Here is a 23316-nt window from a genome sequence, read left to right as displayed (position 1 = left end):
ATCCCCTCGCTAACACACAAGGGCGTCAAAGGCTAAGGAGCAATGCTGAAGGAGTGTCACAAACCCCTCGCTAAAATACATAGGGGCGATAGGGATAAGCGATGTCTATGCACATTACGGTACACCGGACTCGATCGCATAGCACACTGTCAAAATGGCCATCACCCCTGAACCCCCACCACGTGGCAGGCAGCGCTCGGAGATCAAGTGAGAGATAGCAGAAGTCTTAAAGGCTACGGGGCAATGCTGAAGGAGCGTCACAATCCCCTCGCTAAAATACACAGGGGCGATAGGGATAAGCGAGGTCTTCTGTATGTACATTACGGTACACCGGACTCGATCGCATAGCACACTGTCAAAATGGCCGTCGCCCCTGAACCCCCACCACGTGGCAGGCAGCACTCGGAGATCAAGTGAGAGATAGCAGAAGTCTTGAAGGCTACGGGGCAATGCTGAAGGAGCATCACAATCTCCTCGCTAAAATAACAGTACACAGAGGCAATGAGGTCCCGTAGAATGATCAAATAATAAATGCTGTATAATGTACAGTATACAGACCCAAAACAAGGAGCTTAAGCAACAGTGTGGTTCATGAAAGTCAGGGATGTGGTACAGTACAGTAAGTCAGCGGCCAAGTCCCCTAGCCATTAAGGCTTAATATCACTGCTTACAGTATATTTAGACATGAGCTTGTGTACAGTATCTGTCATGAGGTGTTTTTTTCACTGACACTATTATTTTTTTTCTATTGTAATATACAGAGGCGGTAAACTAGCCAAACGGGAATAATTAGCTTCTGCTGAATAAAATGAGATGCTACAGTACATGCCTATATTCTGTGTGTGACTGCGGCTCTATGAAATGAAATCTGAAAATTTAAATGTGAAATGCATTACTAATGTGCGGCATTATGTGTATAAGGTGTACTACAATATTTTCTGGCGTTACATAAGGAAAGGGCACTACTGCATGGTCTAATGCAGTGGTTCTCAAACTCGGTCCTCAGGACCCCACACAGTGCATGTTTTGCAGGTAAACCAGCAAGTGCACAGGTGTATTAATTACTCACTGACACATTTTAAAAGGTCCATACAGTAGGTGGAGCTAATTATTTCACTTGTGATTCTGTGAGACCTGCAAAACATGCACTGTGTGGGGTCCTGAGGACTGAGTTTGAGAACCTGTGGTCTAATGTAAATAAAGATCAATGTGGTGGGGTGTAATGTGAATAAGGGGCAATACTGTTAGGAGTAATGTGGTACTATCATATGATGTAACGAGAATAAGAGACACTACTGCATGATATAATGTGAATAAAGTTGCAGTACTGTGTTGTGTCATTTCATCTTGGGGTATTATTGTGTTACCATGCCCCTTCCCAGCAAGAACATGCACTGTTTTGGGCTGGCACTAAATGTGCACATTGTTCTTATTTAAATTATAGGGGGTAGGAGCGCCAAAATGGGTGATGGTGCTGGGAAAGGGGTGCAGGGTTAGAGGCGAAACCAGCATCTGTGCAAGAGGGCATCAGCCAAAATCTAGCCTAGGGCATCATGTTGGTCAGGTATGGCTCTGATAATACTGTATACTGTACTCTTACTGTACTTTGCATTTAATAGAGATACTGTTTGCACACAGGTTTTCCATGAATCATTGGCAATGCTGCAGGAGTGTCTCATTAGGCAATCTAAAATATACCACGACTATGGGTGGGGATAAAGTAGGTAAGTTCTGTCACCATAAGCTGTCTGCTGTGTATAGCAGATTTCTATCTGGGATGCATTTGTGTGTTTGTAATAAGAAAAAATCATTTTACTGTACATTTAGTGGATACAGTATTTCTCCCCCATAACGGCACATCATACTGTACAGTTACCCCCATGTACTGTACTGTACCATACTGTATAATGGAATATTTATTGGAAAAGCATCAATATTAATGTAAAAAAAGTATTTATTACAACATCCGATTCCATGTACTGTACTGATCAAAATGTACAGTACTCTTATTCAGGACTTATAAAACAGAAAATAACTGTTCATACACATCAATAACATTACTACTGTATAATATTCTACATTAGTTTATGCAATAATCAGACAAAGGCAATTTTATAAACATTTTTAATGCACCAATTTTAAATTTTAAACAGAAAATACAGTACAGTACTACATATTTGTGGCTTGACCATTTCTTTCGACTATAACAGGTAATACTTTGTACAGGTGATTTATATAATTATTACAATGTTCAGGTGTGAGTACTTCTAGCCAAAATTTCTTTATCCCATCCAACAGCTGCTGTTTTGTTGTTGGCTGCGCAACACTCCTAATGTACCTCTTCAATTGAGACCACACTAATTCAATTGGATTCATGTCTGGTGATCTGAAAAAAAAAAAAAAAAAAAAGAGTATAGATAAAAAGTTAGTCAATTAATGACATTAAATAGAGAAAATTAAACATACGGTATTGTACTGTTTATTAAACCAAAAAATACATTTACAGTACTAGAGTGCTATCCAAAATTTTACTTGTACACTGTTGAAAGAATACTCACTCTGGTGGTGTGCGTTCCCAATTCATACCTTTCTCTTCCATAAATTTGGCTGAGGCGGAGTGTTTAGGATCATTGTCTTGGAATATCCTATGGTGAGTTGGGTAATATTTATTCACAAATGGCACCATACATCCCTCTACTATTGTTTCTTGGAAACATTTCTTATCCATGATCCCTATAGAAATAAAAAAAATTGTTCATTAATAAGCAACTCATTTTATTGTGCAGTTACATGTACTCTACAGTACAGCATGTATTTTTACAGAACACAGGCACAGAATAAAGTATAGTACTGTACCTTCAAAAAATAATAGGGGACCAGCTCCTAATCGTGTTATGCCTCCCCATACATGGACTTTCAATGGATGCTTTGGGCATGGTCTTAATGAGATATGGTTACGTTTCCGGAATGACATTCTGGAGAACCGCTCAAGGGCAACAGACGATTCATCTGTGAAAATGACATCATGAAATGTTTCACCACTCTCAATCCATCGCCGTGCCTGTTCCACTCTCTTTTCTTTATTCACATCTCTTATCATGGGAGATATCCTGTGAAGAGCCAAAAATAATGAATCAGATACAGTAATGAGATTACTGTATATACAGTAGACTGTATGTGCAGTATACTGTATTATATACCTACTGTATACATTAAACTGTACATACATTACAGTATATACAGAGTAATATATATATATATATACTGTATATACATACACACAAACACAGTATACAGTATGCAATCATCACAATAAGCCGGCAATTGCTGTCTCTGAGTGCCTATACAGTAGGTATGTCTTTTGGGATAGATTATATATATATATATATATATATATATATATACATACACACACACATACTGTATATAGTATAAAGTACACACTCTGTAAAATGATTTATGGCATTGTTATATCACTTATCAAGGGATTATTAACAGTGAATAAGTGTGCATTTACTGTAGGGTTTATACTGCTTTCAGTATTTTACCTTGTTGCGCCAAAGGTCCATCCCATTTTCCATCGCATCCTTCTGACGCTGGTGGCCGATATGTCCAGGTCATACTTGTAATGGAGAATTCGTTTTATTTGCAAAGCAGTACGCTCATCATCCTCACGAGTTAGTTCCTCCACAATTTGTTGCACTCTCCTACAGTACAATACAGTATGAAAAATATCAATTAATGAACAGCACAATCATAGGTAGATTAAGTTTTTTTCCTCCCCCAAAAAATCGTCTATTGTATACAGCAAGTCATTTAAACATTACAGTACTGAACAGTATGTACCATGTGCATTTTGTTGGAAATACAAATCTGGGCGTTGTTCTCTCGAAAGCATGATAGCGCACCGTTTCTAAAGTGACTATAATGCCACTTTCCTTGAGCCATGCATGGATCTCTTTGATGGTTTTATTTTCTTTTTTCATGTTGGCGATTATCTTGCTCATAGTTTTGTTGATAGTTACTGGCATGTTGTCCAACTGTAATTCCTGTATGGAGGAAAAACATTTGTGAATACTGTAGTCTAAAATTTACACATCTGAAAATTTGTTAGAGTTTTATGATGAAAGTTAATACTGTACATGTTTACTATATAGTACTTGATGTTCAAATTTTAGTACTGTATACTGTACAGTACTGAAAATACCATATCAGTGTTATGGACTGCAATTAGTTTCCTGTATAAAACAGATACAGTAAATAACCCTCCTTGGAAGTGCATGGGCCCTGTGAGACTTACAGTAGTGTGCAGCATAAGGGGCGACTGACATGATGTACAAGCATTACATACAGTACATGTCAGTACTGTATGTAAATTCTTCAATTATTGCCTAACAACAATGCTGCTTACTGTATATTAAATACTGTAGGCCTAGAAATGTGCATCTCAATATGGTAGTTAAAAAACACAGGGGCCTATGGGGATAAGCGAGTTCTATGCACATTAAAAATGGCCGCCGACCGTGAACCCCCAGCACGTGGCAGCGCTCACATATGGATTGAGAGATGGCATACGTTTTACAGGCCAAGGGGCAATGCTGAAGGAGCGTCACAATCCCCTAGCTAAAATACACAGGGATAAGCAAGGTCTATGCACATTACGTTACACCGAGCTCGATCGCATAGCAACCTGACAAAATGGCCACCGACCGTGAACCCCCAGCACGTGGCAGCGCTCGGATATGGAGTGAGAGATGGCATACGTTTTACAGGCCAAGGAGCAATGCTGAAGGAGCGTCACAATCCCCTAGCTAAAATACACAGGGATAAGCGAGGTCTATGCACATTACGTTACACCGAGCTCGATCGCATAGCAACATGACAAAATGGCCGCCGACCGTGAACCCCCAAAACGTGGCAGCGCTCGGATATGGAGTGAGAGATGGCATATGTTTTGCAGGCCAAGGGGCAATGCTGAAGGAGCGTCACAATCCCCTAGCTAAAATACACAGGGACATTACAGTAAGGATATTCATGTACTGTAAGTATATAAATAATTGTAAACAGTAAATGAAAGAATTACCGATCAAATACTGTATGAAGAAACTGTGTCAATGAGCTGGAACACGTGAGCCTAGCAGAAGTTTTCAACTGCAGAAGCAGAGAGCAAATTATCAGGAGATTTCTTAAAGGTCGGAGACGATCCACACAGCAAGTCTGATTACGAGGAAACAGCTTTGCCAAGTGGGTAGCGGGCAGTGACTGAGACGCTCTTTTATTCAGATTAAAACAAAGGGAATTCTTCCCGCTGAAAGAATGCTCTGTGATTGGTGCCAGTATAGGCGCATTCATCCTTACACCAATCACAAAGCATGCTTTCAGCGGGAAGAATTCCCTTTGTTTGAATCTGAATAAAAGAGCGTCTCAGTCACTGCTCGTGCTCGCTACCCACTTTGCAAAGCTGTTTCCTCGTAATCAGACTTGCTGTGTGGATCGTCTCCGACCTTTGAGAAATCTCCTGATAATTTTCTCTCTGTTTCTGCAGTTGACAACTTCTGCTAGCCTCACGTGTTCCAGCTCATTGACACAGTTTCTTCATACAGTATTTGATCGGTAATTCTTTCATTTACTGTTTACAATTATTTATATACTTACATGAATATCCTTACTGTAATGTCCCTGTGTATTTTGTCAGTTTAGTTTGCTATGCGATCGTGTCCGTAGTACCGTAATATGCTTAGACCTCGCTCATCCCTATCGCCCCTATGTATGTTAGTTAGGGGATTGTGATGCTCCTTCAGCATTGCCCGTAGCCTGCAAAACTTATGCCATCTCTCACTCCATATCCGAGCGCTGGGAGCCTTCATCGCTAGCCCACGACGCCTCATGAGAGATTCCCAATTTCATGTGTAAAAGTACAGCAAACAGCGCCCGGCCCCCTCCTCATTGGTGTTGGTTTATACCTTAGGGGACTCGGACGCTCGCATTTGTAAAGCACGGTATTTTCCACCGCCTCCTGCTAGCCCATCGCCCTTCCCCCCTGGGAGCCTGCACAGATCCTGCAGTGGACAGGGAGGGAATTCAGGTCCTGTGCAATACACAAACGCCGAAGATCTACAGTACTGTTTTGCTCACTCAGAATACACTCATTTCTACTCATTCCCGCTGTGTAGTTGCATTTAGCGTAAAGAATCGCTCCTGCAGATCTACTCTGATTTATGTGAAACTTGTGTGCATCCTTCCATTGGATGTATTAGAGAAAAAAATTATATTAAAATGAATGTCACGGGAACACATTCAAAAAAAAGGTTGGCACTTCCTTCCCATTGGTGTTGGTTTATGCCGTAGGGGACTCGGACGCTCATGTAATTGCATTTCAAAGGCATGGTATTTTCCATCGTCTCCCCCTACCCCATCGCCCTTCCCCCCTGGGAGCCTGCACAGGTCATGCAGTAGACAGGGAGGGAATTCAGGTCCTGTGCAATACACAAACGCCGAAGATCTACAGTACTGTTTTGCTCAATTCGTTGCGTCAGAATAGACTCATTTCTACTCATTGCCGCTGTGTAGTTGCATTTAGCATAAAGAATCGCTCCTGCAGATGTACTCTGATTTATATGTAACTTGTGTGCACCTTTCCATTGACTGTCTTACAATGAAAATAAAATAATACAGTATATTATTACAATAAAAAAAAAAAAAGAAGGCACATTAGGTCTCGAACCCTGGACCCCCAGCGTGGGAGGTGGGAGCCTTCATCGCTAGCCCATGACGCCTCATGAGAGATTCCCAATTTCATGTGTAAAAGTACAGCAAACAGCGCCCGGCCCCCTCCCCATTGGTGTTGGTTTATGCCTTAGGGGACTCGGATGCTCGCATTTGTAAAGCACGGTATTTTCCACCGCCTACCGCTAGCCCACCATTCCCATTATGCCTTAGGGAACTAAGACGCTCATGTACTGTACATGTATTTTCAAAGCACAGTGTTTATACATTGTACTGTACATTCTTCCTTTTACACAATTAGTTGCGTCTCCATACACATACAGTACTCTACAGTAGGTCACCATCTTTTTCCACCGCCTCCCGTTACGCCTACAGTATTAACATTACAGTCGTCACTGACCAATTGCCAGAGCTGTAGATCAATTAGCCGCTATACTGTACGATCGAAAGTACTGGATTAGTGGAGCATTAGCCACCCAGTGGTGGAGATGTGTAATGCATGCTGAGTATCTAGAACCGCCTCAACGCGCCTGCCTGTGATTAAACGTCCGTCTAGGCGGAGAACCGGTCAAGATAAAGGTGGCTACATCTGTAGATGAAAATAAGATAAGCTGTTTTAACAATTTTTTATTTGGTACGAGTCCACCTTTATTTCAATTTTCTCACACTGGTGTTGTCCATATACTATTGCACTAGGAGGCACTTTTGTCAGTTCTGTATTTCAGATTGGAGCCACGTTATAAAATTCTTTATGATGGAGGATTATGTGGGGACCAGTGCAAGATTTGAGATACGCTCTCATACACTTTATATATGGTATTGGCTACTCATACTTTTTCACTACACATTGGTGGTGTCTATATACTATTGCACTAGGAGACGCTCCAGTCATTTCTTATATTTCATATATACAGTATATATATATATATATATATATATATATATATATATATGCACCTGCACTCCTATGTTGTCAGATATTCCCCAGGTGTTCATTGATGTATAGGCCATCATTAAACCCATGATTGAAGAATACTGTGTATTTAAAATCCATTTGATGACAAAACCAGGTTGGTAAATGATTGCCGCTTTACAAAAATGTACAACAAAAACGTACGAGTTCAGCCAGAATCTCAGAGTTCCGGCCGTCTCATACTGCATTACAGGTATATCCGCCCCAGTATGTTAAATTACAGCAATAATTCATTTTTGAGATTTCAGCATGCAATGTTAGGCAGAATTTCTACTCCAGTGTCAGAAGGTTTTCTTGTGCTTTGTAAATACCCAGAATGATTATTTAAATTGGGCAAAACTATTTTATTTTTTTTAACAATTTATTACCCTTTAATTCAGAAAATGAATCTAAGTATATTATTAACATCAGCGATCCATGGACTTTGTGGCATATTAAAGTCTAAAGCTGGGTACACACTGGAGCGACAGGAACTTGTTCCGACATCGGAACAAATGCCCTTGAGCCCAGATTGAGTGTACACACCGCAACGAGTTTAATGGAGGACGGAACCATCATGTTCCGTCCCCCTATTAGCATAAACAAGGTCGCTAGCGAAATTACTTGGTTTGATGTGCAGCATATCAAACCTAGCGTCTATCACTAGCGCCCAGGGTTGGACTGGGCCACATGGGCACAGGGGAAACTCCCGATGGGCCCTTTGACTGGGCCCCCCACCTCCTCCTCCGGGGATCAAGTTCCAGACTGTGCACTTGAGTTATATACATTAGACATATGTTACCTTATGCTGTACAGGACTATGGGGGTCATTCCGAGTTGTTCGCTTGTTATTTTTTTCTCGCAACGGAGCGATTAGTCGATAATGCGCGTGCGCAATGTCTGCAGTGCAACTGCGCCAAGTAAATTTGCTATGCAGTTAGGTATTTTACTCACGGCATTACGAGGTTTTTTCTTCGTTCTGGTGATTGACAGGAAGTGGGTGTTTCTGGGCGGAAACTGGACGTTTTATGGGAGTGTGTGAAAAAACGCTACCGTTTCTGGGAAAAACGCGGGAGTGGCTGGAGAAAGGGAGGAGTGTCTGGGCGAACGCTGGGTGTGTTTGTGACGTCAAACCAGGAACGACAAGCACTGAACTGATCGCACTGGCAGAGTAAGTTTCGAGCTACTCAGAAACTGCACAGAGAAGTCTTTTCGCAATATTGCATATCTTTCGTTCGCAATTTTGATAAGCTAAGATTCACTCCCAGTAGGGGGCGGCTTAGCGTGTGCAAAGCTGCTAAAAGCAGCTTGCGAGCGAACAACTCGGAATGACCCCCATAGTGTATTATCATTATCATGATGCACTAGCAGTATTTACTATATACAGTTATTATTTATCAAGGGACCAAGACAATGCACTCTCTAATGGTTAGTAAAGCCTCTGGCAGCTGACCACACCCCCTCTGGAGACTGGCCACACCTCTAAACATGGGCCCCTACCACTGCATTCCCCTGGTGGGCCCTTCATGCCCCAGTCCAACACTGCTAGCGCCCGTGGGAGCGTGCAATCACCCGTACACACTGAGCGATGTAGGCGATTTGACGTTGCGAAACGGCCCAACATCGCTCCAGTGTGTACCCAGCCTTATAGTGGCTTTGTTTGCTCTATACGACAAGCTGCCCAACCCACAGTGTACCAAGGAACCTTGTAGCTTGTATGTGCCCGGCTGTTGCTCTTCTAAGTAGAACCTGAGCTGGTATTTGACTGCTCTTAAACAAACATTAAGGACCTGGCCTGTGTGTCTTCATTGGACAGACCTCTAGGCATTAGTTCCAAACCTCAGATGAGAAACAAAACATTGGCAACCGTGTATCCAAAAGAGAAAAATGATTTCATCCATGTCTAAAAAGCCAAAACACACAATACTTTGTCCATTTGGGGTTTATTTTAAATTAATTATTACATGTTCTTTTCTCTTTGAGGAACATGAAACACGACGTATAGGGTTGCATACAGAATGATGGTTACAGAGAAAAAGTCCATGGCACAAAGTCAAACCATTCCCCCCTATCAAAGCAACCTTCGTGGCACGCTTTCAAAGTTATCGGAATTCATTTGTGTCCATTTTTTTTTTATATTAAGCACCTGAGCTGCAAGTGCACTCGCTTGTTTCCAAACACTAACGCGCCAGCCAGAAGCGCCGACTTTGTGGTCGCAAGCTTGAAGTAGTTAGTCTATTATGCAAGTCTTTCCAATTATCCAAGTAACCAGTTCTGTATGTGTATAGCTGCAGAAATCTGGTTCTGACTTCTGCCTGATTTATTTCATTCCACGGTCTCTATGCCTGCACATATTTTCATGTCACATTTGGTATATTTACGTTCTACGACTTATACGGACGCTAGCCATGCCAAAGTCTTTGGAAAAGAGGATATGTCACTAAAACATTTTTTTTTTTTTTAATTGGAAACTATGCTTAAAGGAAGACCTGACAAATGTATTTGGTTCATATGTCTCAGATGGAGTCTGCTGGCAGGATACTAGGAGATGTGGTTGCAACCTTTTGTTAACATTTAGGCCTGTCAGTCACGGGAGCTCCTTGGAAATGCTCAGTCCTAGAGAGGTCTGCATCTACAGCTAGAGAGGATTACTGCTCTGCAAGGTATCTCCTATACCCAGGGAGACATTGACCATTGAACTCGGTTCTTGATCAATGACAGGATGTGCAAAATTTATCATCGTGATTTGTGGTCGACTTCCTGCGAGACAGTGAACATATGTAACATAGAATTATGGAAAACTGAACATATACGCAGCCTCTGGGAAATAGAGATATTTTATGAAGTGTTTTTGTCTACAGAAATGAACAGCAATGTACAGGATGATTGTATTTAACAAATTATTGATAATAGTGCCACCTATAGTAACTTGGTGTAATGTGCATGTAGCCGGTATGGTTAGATAGGTGTCTGACCGCAGTGATCTGCATTACCTGCAGTCAGTGTAAGTCTTGTCAGGTACCAACAGTAGACCTACAGTATATTCAGGGCATTAAAGTAGTCATACTGATAAAATACAAATTCTAGAGGGTATAAGGAAGGAGAAGGGCCGTGTGCAGGCTCCGTGTGGGCCCCCACCTTTCTGGCAGTGCAGTAGACACTGGCTTTGTGAGTTCACTATGCATGCCCAGGTCTCCGGGAACATGGTGCCCGATACTCGTTCCTGGGGACTTCTCTACTGCTCATGTAGAAATCACCAGGAAAATGGCCATTTTCCTTGTGATTTCTGCTGTTCTGCAGTGCTGGGATGTGGGACTTTGAAGGCAGTGGAGAGGTAAGTATGACTAGAAATGGGTGCAGGATGTGCAGTGTGGGCAACCATGGACCCTGCGCCCATTATAGATACGCCATTGCCTGGGATTACATATCAATTGCCTATACATGGTTAAGGCAGCCATTTTGTATCTGAACCAGTATTGTTAAGAATGTAATCTACCTGCTAGTGGCATCTCTACATTTACCATCTATCCAGCTTTCATGCACAGTCCATTTTGGGTCCTTTCTCTAGTTTATAACTAATTGACCAGGTTTCAATAGGTCCTAGGAGCTGGTCATGTAGCAGATTTTACCATGCACTACCTTTTTTCATAAACTGTTCAGTTTGCCAGCCTTTGGATTGGGATAGCCAATCTACTATACCTAGCCCCCTTGCTCTCCTGTCCAGTAGTGACCCAGAGATCTCATGAACTATTCATCCTGGGTCCCACCCAGACTGAGATTTACTGGATGGATTATGTAAAGGTAGCTACCACAGGGCTGCTAGAAGACCCTTTGCTCTGTCCGGGAGTACTGAAATCGCAATTGACATGAAATGGAGTGGAACCAATGGAGAGACAGGTTCAGCATGAAATGGAGGAGTAGAGCCTTTAACAAGAGGCTGGACTGGAGCCAAACAGGGTTCCAGTAGATGATAGGGCCAGTAATCCCTGGTGCGGCTGGAGAAGGGACTACTGTGAGATACCATACACGAGGAATACAGACAGTGTGTAGAGCGGTGTGGAGATGACCCCTAGGGAGAGCCAGGCCAGTTTCTGCTGAGTTTGGCATTTCAACCTAGTCCCTGATCTGAGAGGGAGTCTCTGGTTCTGGTTGACTGCCAATGAGAATTCTTTTACCAAGAAAGGGGTAACTGCAAATTGCATGCGGTGATCCTTTCATACAGTACAGATACATAACACATCCATAGTGATATACTGTATATCTGTACTAAACTACAAGCTAAGAGTTGTGGACCATGTTAGGGACTGTTTATTATTACCAATGAAACATTGTTCTATGGACAGTAAAATTCATAATCTAAGTACACAGCACAGTAGGAGAGATGCAGAAACCACTCAGCATAACTCCAATTTTTTATCTCAGTCAAAAGCCCTTAGAGTAGTGATTTTCAACCTTTTGCAACTCGTGGCACACTGAACTTGATTTTAAAATTTCCAAGGCACACCAGTGATCTCCATGGTGAAAACAAACAAACACACACACACACACACATACACACACACACACACACACACACACACACACACACACACACACACACACATTATCTCCCTTCGGGAAAACACATACACACATTGTTCCAAACAGGAAAACATACACACACACAAACATGGGCCTCCATAGAAAACAAAAAACAATCACATTGCTCCCCATAGGGAAAAAAAATCACATATTGGCCCCTACACCTTGTCGGTAGCTGAGAAGGGAGCTCACTGTCATCCCTGAGCCTCATTGGCTGTGGTTGCTCAGTCACACTCACAGTGAGGAGCAGTGAACAGCGTTCGGGCAGGTTTGCAATCTGGCTGGCAGAACGGCAATGCAGCATACGTAAGCTATGATGTCACGCCGCTGCGTCTCCATAGATCACGGCCCAGGCGCTTTTGAGCTTTCCAAAAGACCCCTGCAGTGAGCTGAAGGCAGCTCTGACTGCGCTGACTCCAAGGCACATTTGACAACCTCTGGCGGCACACTAGTGTCCCGTTGCACAGCAGTTGAAAAACATTGCTTTAGAGACATGGGTTTCAAGAGAGGCTGCGTTTGTTAACCAATACTGCATGAGTGCCAGCGTTCATGGTACCCACAGACAGAATAAGCTTGCAACATTAATAGGCTGTTGAGTATTGGTGAGAGTGTGCATGTGACTGCATTGCTGCCATTAGATATGGAGTATAGTTGTTTCTGCAAAATAAGGAGATTTGGGTTTATTGTTTGGATTATATCATAGTGATAAGTGAGGTGTCCCTGATAACAGCACCTGTGTGGAACTGAACTGTAGATCATAGCATTAGAGGATTCAGTTGGTGTAGACTATTCATTGATCGTGTTTGTATTTCTCCCGATTAACAGTTCTTGTTTTATGGTTGCAGAGCATTAAGGTTGTAAGCTGCTTGGGCAGAGGTCTCCTGAATTGATCCCTTGTGGACGGAAGACCCGTTTCCTAACCCGTGGCCTATCCGAATTCATGAAGAGGCAACCTCCATTAGTCAAATGAACGAAAGACGAGGGAAGAATTTGCTACATGGACATCACTCCTACAAGACACTACAGCCTAGCCGTGCATGAAAGGGGTGTTACACATAAGAAAGGTCAGGATTACCCAAGCCATGCAGCAAGAAGACTTCAGGGAAAGTGGCCATTTTAACAGTTAATTATAATATGGTCAGCAGAATTTTGCGCACTGAATTTATAATGCTACCAGAATATGGGCTTTGTATATTACTGTGGTCACTAGAACAAAGGTTTGCGAGGTATGGAGTCTCCCTTTTACTGTGGTCACCGGGACAGTGCACTTTGGTTTACCAATGTAATGACCCCAAAGACTCAACAAAAACTGGCGTGCAATACAAGCACTTGAATAACATTACAATTGTGCAATGTGTCCTCCATTGTGGTCAAAAACAGCTTTCTCTATAGAAGAACGTAACATTGCCAGGTGGACTAGCCAGCCATGATATTTAATGTTATCTTTCATAGCTGACACCTGGTTCTTAAAACACAATCAAAAGTCACATAGAGTGGGGTCCGGTGATCAAGGTGGCCAAGGTGATTGTTGGGGCTGAAGACTCACTTTCATACAACTGAAAACTGGCCCAAATACTGGTTTGCATTAATTCACATTACTCACCATAGTCTTCAGTCGAACAGTGCACGTCTTAGCTAAAAACATTAAGAAAAATGTTCTAACATTGAAATTATTTTTCCAAACTTGCATACAAATCTATGGATTACTATTCTTGAATTTATCAAAATAAAATATCTATTGGCAGCTTTTTCTATTAGGATGTCTTATAAAGTTATGTATACAGACTAGTCAGGCCGATACTATACTATATGTGAGGTGAACTTCATTTAGACCAGGCATGTCCAAACTGCGGGCCTCCAGCTGTTGTGAAACTACATATCCCAGCATGCCCTGACACAGTTTTGCTGTCAGAGAATGATAAAACTGTGTCAGGGCATGCTGGGATGTGTAGTTTCTCAACAGCTGGAGGGCCACAGTTTGGACATGCTTGATTTAGACAAACTCTATGTTTAACCTCTGGTCAGGTGAGTCCCAGTGGTGTCACAAGCTCTCACTTTTGATGAGTGCGGGGTCTCACAGCCAGAAACAGACGTGTGTGTCATTCATCAGAGGTCAGCCCGGGAGAACTCCCTGTCTGTTTCATACAGAAATCCAAGTAACAATACAGTTGGTAATGGGGAAAAATCAGTGCATGTATTTATTTTAGCAGTACAGTGTGATTAGGAGCTAGTATAATAATCTAAAAAATAAGATAATGGTAAAACAATGTTGAGTTTGCTAAATTACTGCAAAAATGTGTGTATGCTGCCCCTGCCATGTGGGAATGCACTCCGCAGAGCTGGCACTAAATTGGTGGACAGTAGATTTAGAGGAAGTCTGATGAAAAATGACTTAAACAGGTGGAAGAGCCTCCCAGTAGGGCTCTGCGGGTGCACTGTGTACCCCCATATGTGTGTTGCCCCCGCTTTGTGTGTCCATGGCACATGACTCATCAGTCATATGGAGGGGGGTAACATGAGCACCCCCAGTCATTTTAGAGGCTCCTATGTGGGATAGACATAGTCTAATTCATAAAAAAGCAAAGACTCAAAGAGGATCAGAGGGATAAAAAATGGTCCAACTTGATGGGCAAAATGGTTATTACATGCTGCCAAATGTCATGTGTATGATAAGTCTCTATTATTATTCGGGTTAATTTTTTTCCATGGCAACCGAGACCAAACATTACCAAACAGTGAAAATCTATTTATTATCACTGTAAAAATAGGATTTTACTTACCGGTAAATCTATTTCTCGTAGTCCGTAGAGGATGCTGGGGACTCCGTAAGGACCATGGGGAATAGACGGCTCCGCAGGATATAGGGCACTTTAAGAAAGCTTTGGATTCTGGGTGTGCATTGGCTCCTCCCTCTATGTCCCTCCTCCAGACCTCAGTTAGAGAAACTGTGCCCAGAGGATATGAACAGTACGAGGAAAGGATTTATGTAACCTAAGGGTGAGATTCATACCAGCCACACCAATCACACCGTATAACTTGTGATAAACTACCCAGTTAACAGCATGAATAAGTAACATAGCCTCGGTTCAAGACCGACCAACTATAACAGAACCCTTATGTAAGCAATAACTATATACAAGTCTTGCAGAAGAAGTCCGCACTTGGGATGGGCGCCCAGCATCCTCTACGGACTACGAGAAATAGATTTACCGGTAAGTAAAATCCTATTTTCTCTAACGTCCTAGAGGATGCTGGGGAGTCCGTAAGGACCATGGGGATTATACCAAAGCTCCCAAACGGGCGGGAGAGTGCGGATGACTCTGCAGCACCGATTGAGCAAACAGGAGGTCCTCCTCAGCCAGGGTATCAAACTTATAGAACTTTGCAAAGGTGTTTGACCCCGACCAAGTAGCAGCTCGGCACAGTTGTAGTGCCGAGACCCCTCGGGCAGCCGCCCAAGAAGAGCCCACCTTCCTAGTGGAATGGGCCTTAACCGATTTAGGCAATGGCAATCCTGCCGTAGAATGCGCCTGCTGAATCGTATTACAGATCCAGCAAGCAATTGTCTGCTTTGAAGCAGGAGCGCAAACCTTGTTGGCCGCATACAGAAAAAAACAGAGCTTCAGTCTTCCTGATCCTAGCTGTTCTGGTCACGTAAATCTTCAAAGCCCTGACCACATCCAGGGACTCGGAGTCCTCCAAGTCCCGTGTAGCCACAGGCACGACAATAGGTTGGTTCATATGAAAAGATGAGACCACCTTGGGCAGAAATTGAGGACGAGTCCTCAACTCTGCCCTATCCACGTGAAAAATCAGTTATGGGCTTTTATATGATAAAGACGCTAATTCCGAAACACGCCTTGCAGAAGCTAAGGCCAATAACATGACCACTTTCCAAGTGAGGTATTTCAACTCCACTGTTTTCAGTGGTTCAAACCAAGGTGACTTGAGGAAACTTAATACCACGTTAAGATCCCAAGGCGCCACCGGAGGTACAAAGGGAGGCTGAATATGCAGCACTCCCTTCACAAAAGTCTGTACTTCAGGAAGAGAAGCCAATTCTTTTTGAAAGAAAATGGATAAGGCCGAAATTTGGACCTTTATGGACCCTAATTTTAGGCCCAAATTTACTCCCGTTTGAAGGAAGTGAAGCAGACGGCCCAAATGGAACTCCTCCGTAGGAGCAGCTCTGGCCTCACACCAAGAAACATATTTCCGCCATATACGGTGATAATGTTTCGATGTCACATCCTTCCTAGCCTTGATCAGGGTAGGAATGACCTCCTCCGGAATCCCTTTTTCAGCTAGGATCCGGCGTTCAACCGCCATGCCGTCAAACGCAGCCGCGGTAAGTCTTGGAACAGACAGGGCCCCTGCTGCAGCAGGTCCTGCCTTAGAGGAAGAGGCCACGGATCTTCTGTGAGCAACTCTTGCAGATCCGGATACCAAGTCCTCCTTGGTCAATCTGGAACAATGAGAATTGTTCTGACCCTTCTTAGTCTTATTAATCTCAACACCTTGGGTATGAGAGGCAGAGGAGGAAACACATAGACCGATCTGAACACCCATGGTGTCACCAGAGCGTCTACCGCTACCGCCTGAGGGTCTCTTGACCTGGCGCAATACCTCTTTAGCTTTTTGTTGAGATGGGACGCCATCATGTCTATTTGAGGCAGTCCCCACCGATCCACGATCTGTGTGAAGACTTCTTGATGAAGTCCCCACTCTCCCGGATGCAGGTCGTGCCTGCTGAGGAAGTCCGCCTCCCAGTTGTCCACCCCCAGGATGAACACTGCTGATAGTGCGCTTACATGGCCTTCCGCCCAGCGCAGAATCCTGGTCGCCTCTGCCATGGCCACTCTGCTCCTTGTGCCGCCTTGGCGGTTTACATGAGCCACTGCCGTGATATTGTCCGACTGAATCAGAATAGGTTTGTTCTGAAGCCACTCCTCCGCCTGGTGTAGGGCGTTGTAAATGGCCCTTAACTCCAGGACATTGATGTGGAGACAAGTCTCTAGGCTTGACCAGAGACCTTGGAAATTTCTTCCCAGTGCGACAGCCCCCCAAACTCGGAGGCTCGCGTCCGTGGTCACCAGGATCCAGTCCTGAATGCCGAACCTGCGACCCTCTAGGAGGTGAGCACTGTGCAGCCACCACAGGAGAGATACCCTGGCCCTGGGAGACAGGGTGATCCGTTTCTGCATCTGTAGATGGGACCCGGCCCATTTGTCCAATAGGTCCCATTGGAAAGTCCTCGCATGGAACCTGCCGAAGGGGATGGCCTCGTATGAAGCCACCATCTTCCCCAGAACCTTTGTGCAATGATGCACCGAAACCTTTTATTTGTCTTTAAAAGGTTCCTGACCAAGGCTATGAGCTCCTGAGCCTTCTCCACCGGAAGAAAAACTCTTTTTTGGTCTGTGTCTAGAATCAGGCCCAAAAAGGTCAGAAGCGTTGCAGGTACTACAGAGACACGCTGTCCAGCAACTTCTCCCGAGATCTCGCCTTTATAAGGAGATCGTCCAAGTACGGGATAATTGTGACTCCCTGCTTGCGCAGGAGCACCATCATTTCCGCCATTACTTTGGTGAAAATTCTCAGGGCCGTGGACAGACCAAACGGCAACGTCTGAAATTGGTAGTGACAAACCTGTACTGCAAATCTCAGAAACGCCTGGTGAGGGGGGAAAATCGGAACATCCTTTATGTCCAGGGACACCATCTAATCCCCTCCCTCCAGGCAGGCGATGACCATTCTGAGCGATTCCATTTTGAACTTGAACCTCTTCAAGTACAGGTTCAGGGATTTTAGGTTTAGAATGGGTCTGACCGAACCGTCCGGTTTCGGTACCACAAACAGGGATGAATAATAACCCTCTCCTTGCTGGAGATGAGGAACCTTGATTATCACCTGTTGAATGTACAATTTGTGAATTGCCGTTAACACTAGCTCCCTCTCTGACGGGGAAGCCGGCAAAGCCGATTTGAAAAACCGGCGAGGGGGCATGTCTTCGAATTCCAGTCTGTATCCCTGGGAAACAATCTCTATTGCCCAGGGATCCACCTGTGATTGAACCCAGACGTGGCTGAAAAGACGAAGACGTGCCCCCACTTGATCTGACTTCCCCCCACGGAAAGCACCAGCGTCATGCTGTGGACTTTGCCGAAGTAGGGGAGGACTTCTGCTCCTCGGAACTAGCTGAGTGCAGCTTTTTTCCCTTGCCTTTACCTCTGGCAACGAAGGACGATCCTCGTACCTTTTTGTTTTTATTGGAACGAAAGGACTGCATTTGATAATGTGGTACCTTCTTAGAATGCTGCGGGGGAACATAAGGTTAAAAATTCGATTTACCGGCCGTAGCAGTAGAGACAAGGTCCGAGAGGCCTTCTCCAAACAACTCCTCCCCCTTGTAAGGCAATGACTCCATATGCCGCTTTGAGTCGGCGTCTCCCGTCCACTGTCGGGTCCACAAGAGCCGCCTAGCAGAAATAGACATAGCGTTTTTTCTAGAGCTTAGTAAACAAATGTCTCTCTGAGCATCCCTCATATACAAGGCAGCATCTCTGATATGCTCCATGGTCATTTCCATCTCCGTAGATAAGGAATCTGCCCATGCCACGACAGCACTACAAACCCAGGCCGACGCCATGGCCGGCCTAACTATAGTTCCTGAATGTGTGTAAATGTGCTTCATGGTAATTTCCTGCTTACGATCAGCAGGATCCTTGAGGGAAACAGTATCCGGAGAAGGCAGTGTCACCTTCTTGGATAAGCGTGTCAGCGCCTTGTCTACTTTAGGCGCAGATTCCCATTGTATCCGATCCTTCTGTGGAAAAGGATACGCCATGAGAATCCTTTTGGGAACATGGAGTCTCCTATCCGGAGATTCCCAAGCCTTTTCGCATAATTCGCTTAGCTCAAATGAGGACGGAAACGTGACTTCAGGCTTTTTCCCTTTATACATGTGAACCCTCGTGTCAGGGACAGGGGGTTCCTCCGTGATATGCAAAACCTCTTTTATGGCAATAATCATGTACCTAATACCTTTTGCCACCTTCGGCTGTAATTTTGCATCCTCATAGTCGACACTAGAGTCAGTATCTGTGATGGTATCTGTGTCAGCGACCTGGGATATGGGGCGCTTTTGAGACCCTGAAGGTCCTGGCACCACAGGGACAGGCACGGACTGGCTACCTGACTGATCCCTAGCTTCAGCTTTGTCTAATCTTTTATGCAGGAGATTTACATTTGCATTCAAGACATTCAGCATATCCACCCAGTCCGGTGTCGGCGTTGCCGACGGCGACCTGACATTCAAGCACTCCCCCTCCACATTAAGCGAGCCTTCCTCATCAAACATGTCGACACACACGTAACGACACACTGCACACACCCAGGGAAACTTTTTCTGAAGACAGTATCCCCTGAAAGGCCCTTTGGAGAGACAGAGAGAGAGTATGCCAGCACACACCCCAGTGCAACAACCTGGAGACCAACACAGAATGCTTTTCCCCAGCAGCGCTGTATTATACTTTATCCGCCAATTATGTGCCCCCCCCCCCCTCTCTTTTTAAACTCCCTTCACCGTGTGTAAGCAGGGGAGAGTCCGGGGAGCTTCCTCTCAGCGTTCTGTGGAGAGAGAAATGGCGCTAGTGAGTGCTGAGGGAGAAGCCCCGCCCCCTCGGCGGCAGGCTTCTGTCCCGCTCAAAATCGTGTAAAATGGCGGGGGCTCAATTATATACATGTACAGTGCCCAGCTGTACATGTATATACCTATTTGCCATCTAAGAGGTGTTATTATTGCTGCCCAGGGCGCCCCCCCCCCCTGCGCCCTGCACCCATACAGTGACCGGAGTGTGTGAGGTGATGTGGAGCAATAACGCACAGCTGCAGTGCTGTGCGCTACCTCTGTGAAGCTGAAGGCTTCTGCCGCCTGAGACGTCTTCTTGCTTCTGTTCTTCTGGCTCTGTGAGGAGAACGGCGGCGTGGCTCCGGGGGTGGACGCCCAGGACGAACCTGTGTTCACCCCCTCTGAAGCTAATGGTGTCCAGTAGCCAAGGAAGCAGATCCTATCAGTTAAGTAGGTCTGCCCCTCTCTCCTCAGTCCCTCGATGCAGGGAGCCTGTTACCAGCAGTGCTCCCTGTGAAAAAGGTAAAAATCCAAACAAAAATGCTTTCTGTAGCAAAGAACTCAAGAGAGCTCCCTGCAGTGCGCCCTTCATCCTCTGGGCACAGTGTAAAACTGAGGTCTGGAGGAGGGACATAGAGGGAGGAGCCAGTGCACACCCAGAATCCAAAGCTTTCTTAAAGTGCCCTATCTCCTGAGGAGCCTGTCTATTCCCCATGGTCACCAGCATCCTCTAGGACGTTAGAGAAAAGAGGAAATATAAAATTATATTTATTATGAAGAAGAAGAGAGAAGAGAAAAGAAGAGAGAAGAAGAGAGAAGAAGAAGAAGAAGAAAAGAGAAGAAGTATTATGGCAGTATATTCACCACCACCATGCTTTATAAATAGGTTCCCCCATGTCTTTGGATGGAAAAGCATTAACCACTGAAAGCCGGCAAATCTTACCACTAGTGCGAGTCACAGAACACAGCTATTTCCTCTGGCAACAGGGATTATTGCACGTTGATGTAACCCTCCGTCTCTGTATAGTAAACTGGAATATGTGGCAATAAAATGGTCTGAGAAAATTAGTTATACTATGGACCACCATGAGAAATCACGAGTCCTGCTTGGGGGCATGACTGTGCCTTTTTGGCAGGCCCATTCTCCTATACATCGGGGGTTATTGAGAGTTGATCACAGATTTATCTATTTTATCAAAATCTGCGACCACTAAAATCTCATACTGGGGACCGACCAGCACAGGAAAAGGCCCCCCAGCATGTGTTGCAACGCCCAGTGATGTGATCACAGTTGAATTGCGATCGCATTGCAAAAACCTCAAAGAGTGGTTGACAACCGCGTACGAAGCATAGCTTTGTAGGGAACCGCACTGCTGTCATGTTTCCAAATCGCAGAAAACTCACACGACGTCATCGGCCACCCCCAAAAACGGCCATGACATGCCTGTGTTTCCTGGTCCACTCCCCCCGAACACTGTGTCGCCAGCCCCGGATGCCTGTTGTCTGTCAATCATGATGAAACGCATCCTTCTAGGGCACGATTGCATCATGATAGCCCGCGCAAGCGCACTGCGGCAGCTGCATGTGCACAGGTTCCAAAAATTGCCTGTCTGCGATTTTTGGAACACTGCCACCAGGACTGAATAGCCCCCATTGTACCAAGCCCCTGCGTGCTGTTTCACTGAGTCTCCTGGAAAAGTGGACTCCCGTTTATAGCGCTTGTTGGCGGTACAGGGTGTCACCACCCCAGTGCCACCACTGCTACATGAAGTGCTGTAACAGGCCTTCTCTGCGCCCTGTGGCAGCAGGGACAGCAGCACAAGGTATTACTGCACACTGACAGGAAGGGGTGTGGGGTGGAGGTGTTAATCACTGCAGTGCGCTTGATTGGAGCGTCCAAGGCAGCAGCGACTCTGGCTGCAGGGTGCAGTTTCTGGGCACCCTGCTGGCCACATGTAGGGGCTGTGGGTGAGCGGTGATGCCACCCATGGGACTCTGCTCTCTGTGCTGTGGCACTGCTCACACACCATGGATTATGGCACTGCATACGTGTTCAAATGGGGAGCTTGTTTTCCCCCCATTATCTGCACTTTGGCCCTGATTCAGATATGGTTGTTCTTGCTACTGCTGTTCTATCCTTTTCCTAGCATGCTGGGGGCCGTTCATCGCAGGGCAAAGCAGCCCAGTATGCTGACCGCCGCCTCCCCCTCCTTGATGAAGCAGAAATTGTGATTGCCTCGCAATTTCTGCTTCATCGTAGAAATTAGTGAAGCCTCCTGCCAGCGCAGTTTAGCTGCGCCCGCAGGAGGCCCGCCGCGTTCTACTCGATCGCGGCGGCTGCATGTGATGTCGCGCAGCCCCCGCAGCGCTTTGTCTCCTCCCTGGAAACGGAGCGTTGCCCGCCTTGCATTTTCTGCGGCCCCAACACAGAAAACGCGGGCGCATACGCAGGACGGGCGCTGCGCATGCGCCCGCATCTTTTTCTCAAAAATTCTGGTTGGATTGCACACTGCGATCCAACATGAACTAGGCCCTGTATGCTAATATGGGCAGAAGCTAACCAGAGCATAGGGACGCCCACTGCTGTCGCATCATGGGTACCATCGTCGCAGATAAGGTCATGTCACGAAGTCTGAGTTCCTGTGTAGGCGCACAGTCTGAGCGTCTCTCCCGGGACGCAGAGGGCTCTCCAGTAGCAAGTGAGATGGCAGAGGCTAATTTATGCACGCCCAGAAAACGCCATCTGAACTGCCTTGACACCCCTGCGTCTAGCCGAACACTCCCTGTTACCACCCCTAAACGCTGACTTCCTGTCACGCACTTTGTGACTAACACCTCGGTGCGACCGCCATCACCATTCACTCGCAGCACGTGCACACTGTGGCTTAGATGCATGCACAGTAAGAAAACATTGACCGATATGCGTGCAACTGCCCGTTAATACCACAATGGAATTAGGCCCTTTAAGCAGCATTTTGTGCAATGTGCTGAGGTAAAGGTATTTCATTAAGAGCCGGTAATCTTTATTCTTAGTATCTTGTAAATATGAATTTAAGTGATTATGTGTATATGGCTGTAAACATTCTATGCTCAGAATACTGGCAGTTAGCTAAAGCTACAGCCTAGGGGGGCCATTCCGAGTTGATCGCTCACTAGCAGTTTTTAGCAGCCGTGCAAACGCTATGCCGCCTCCCACTGGGGAGTGTATTTTAGCTTAGCAGAAGTGCGAACGCATGTGCAGCCGAGCTCTGCAAAAACAGTTTGTGCAGTTTCTGAGTAGCTCTGATCCTACTCAGCACTTGCGATCACTTCAGCCTATTCGTGTCCGGATTGGACGTCATACGCCCGCCCAGCGAACGCCCAGCCACGCCTGCGTTTTTTCAGACACGCCTGCGTTTTTGTAAACCCTCCCTGAAAATGGTCAGTT

At 45.2% G+C, this 23316-nt stretch overlaps 1 protein-coding gene across 1 annotated transcript; it reads right to left on the bottom strand.

Annotated features, from left to right (window-relative positions):
* Window positions 1-2510: 2510 nt before the first annotated feature.
* On the bottom strand, window positions 2511-21415 carry LOC134910847 (uncharacterized). The gene is made up of 4 exons (XM_063919232.1): window positions 21294-21415; window positions 3549-3707; window positions 2857-3110; window positions 2511-2733 (listed from the first exon to the last, which is right to left on the bottom strand). Exons 1-4 carry the CDS (start codon window positions 21413-21415, stop codon window positions 2555-2557), a joined length of 714 nt encoding a protein of 237 aa, XP_063775302.1. The 3' UTR covers window positions 2511-2554.
* Between the last annotated feature and the right edge of the window lie 1901 nt (window positions 21416-23316).

Source organism: Pseudophryne corroboree, chromosome 4 (genome assembly GCF_028390025.1).
Source record: "Pseudophryne corroboree isolate aPseCor3 chromosome 4, aPseCor3.hap2, whole genome shotgun sequence".
Classification (NCBI taxonomy): Eukaryota; Metazoa; Chordata; class Amphibia; order Anura; family Myobatrachidae; genus Pseudophryne; species Pseudophryne corroboree.
Note: the sequence above shows the minus strand (reverse complement) of the source record. Positions and strands in the feature narration are given on the sequence as shown.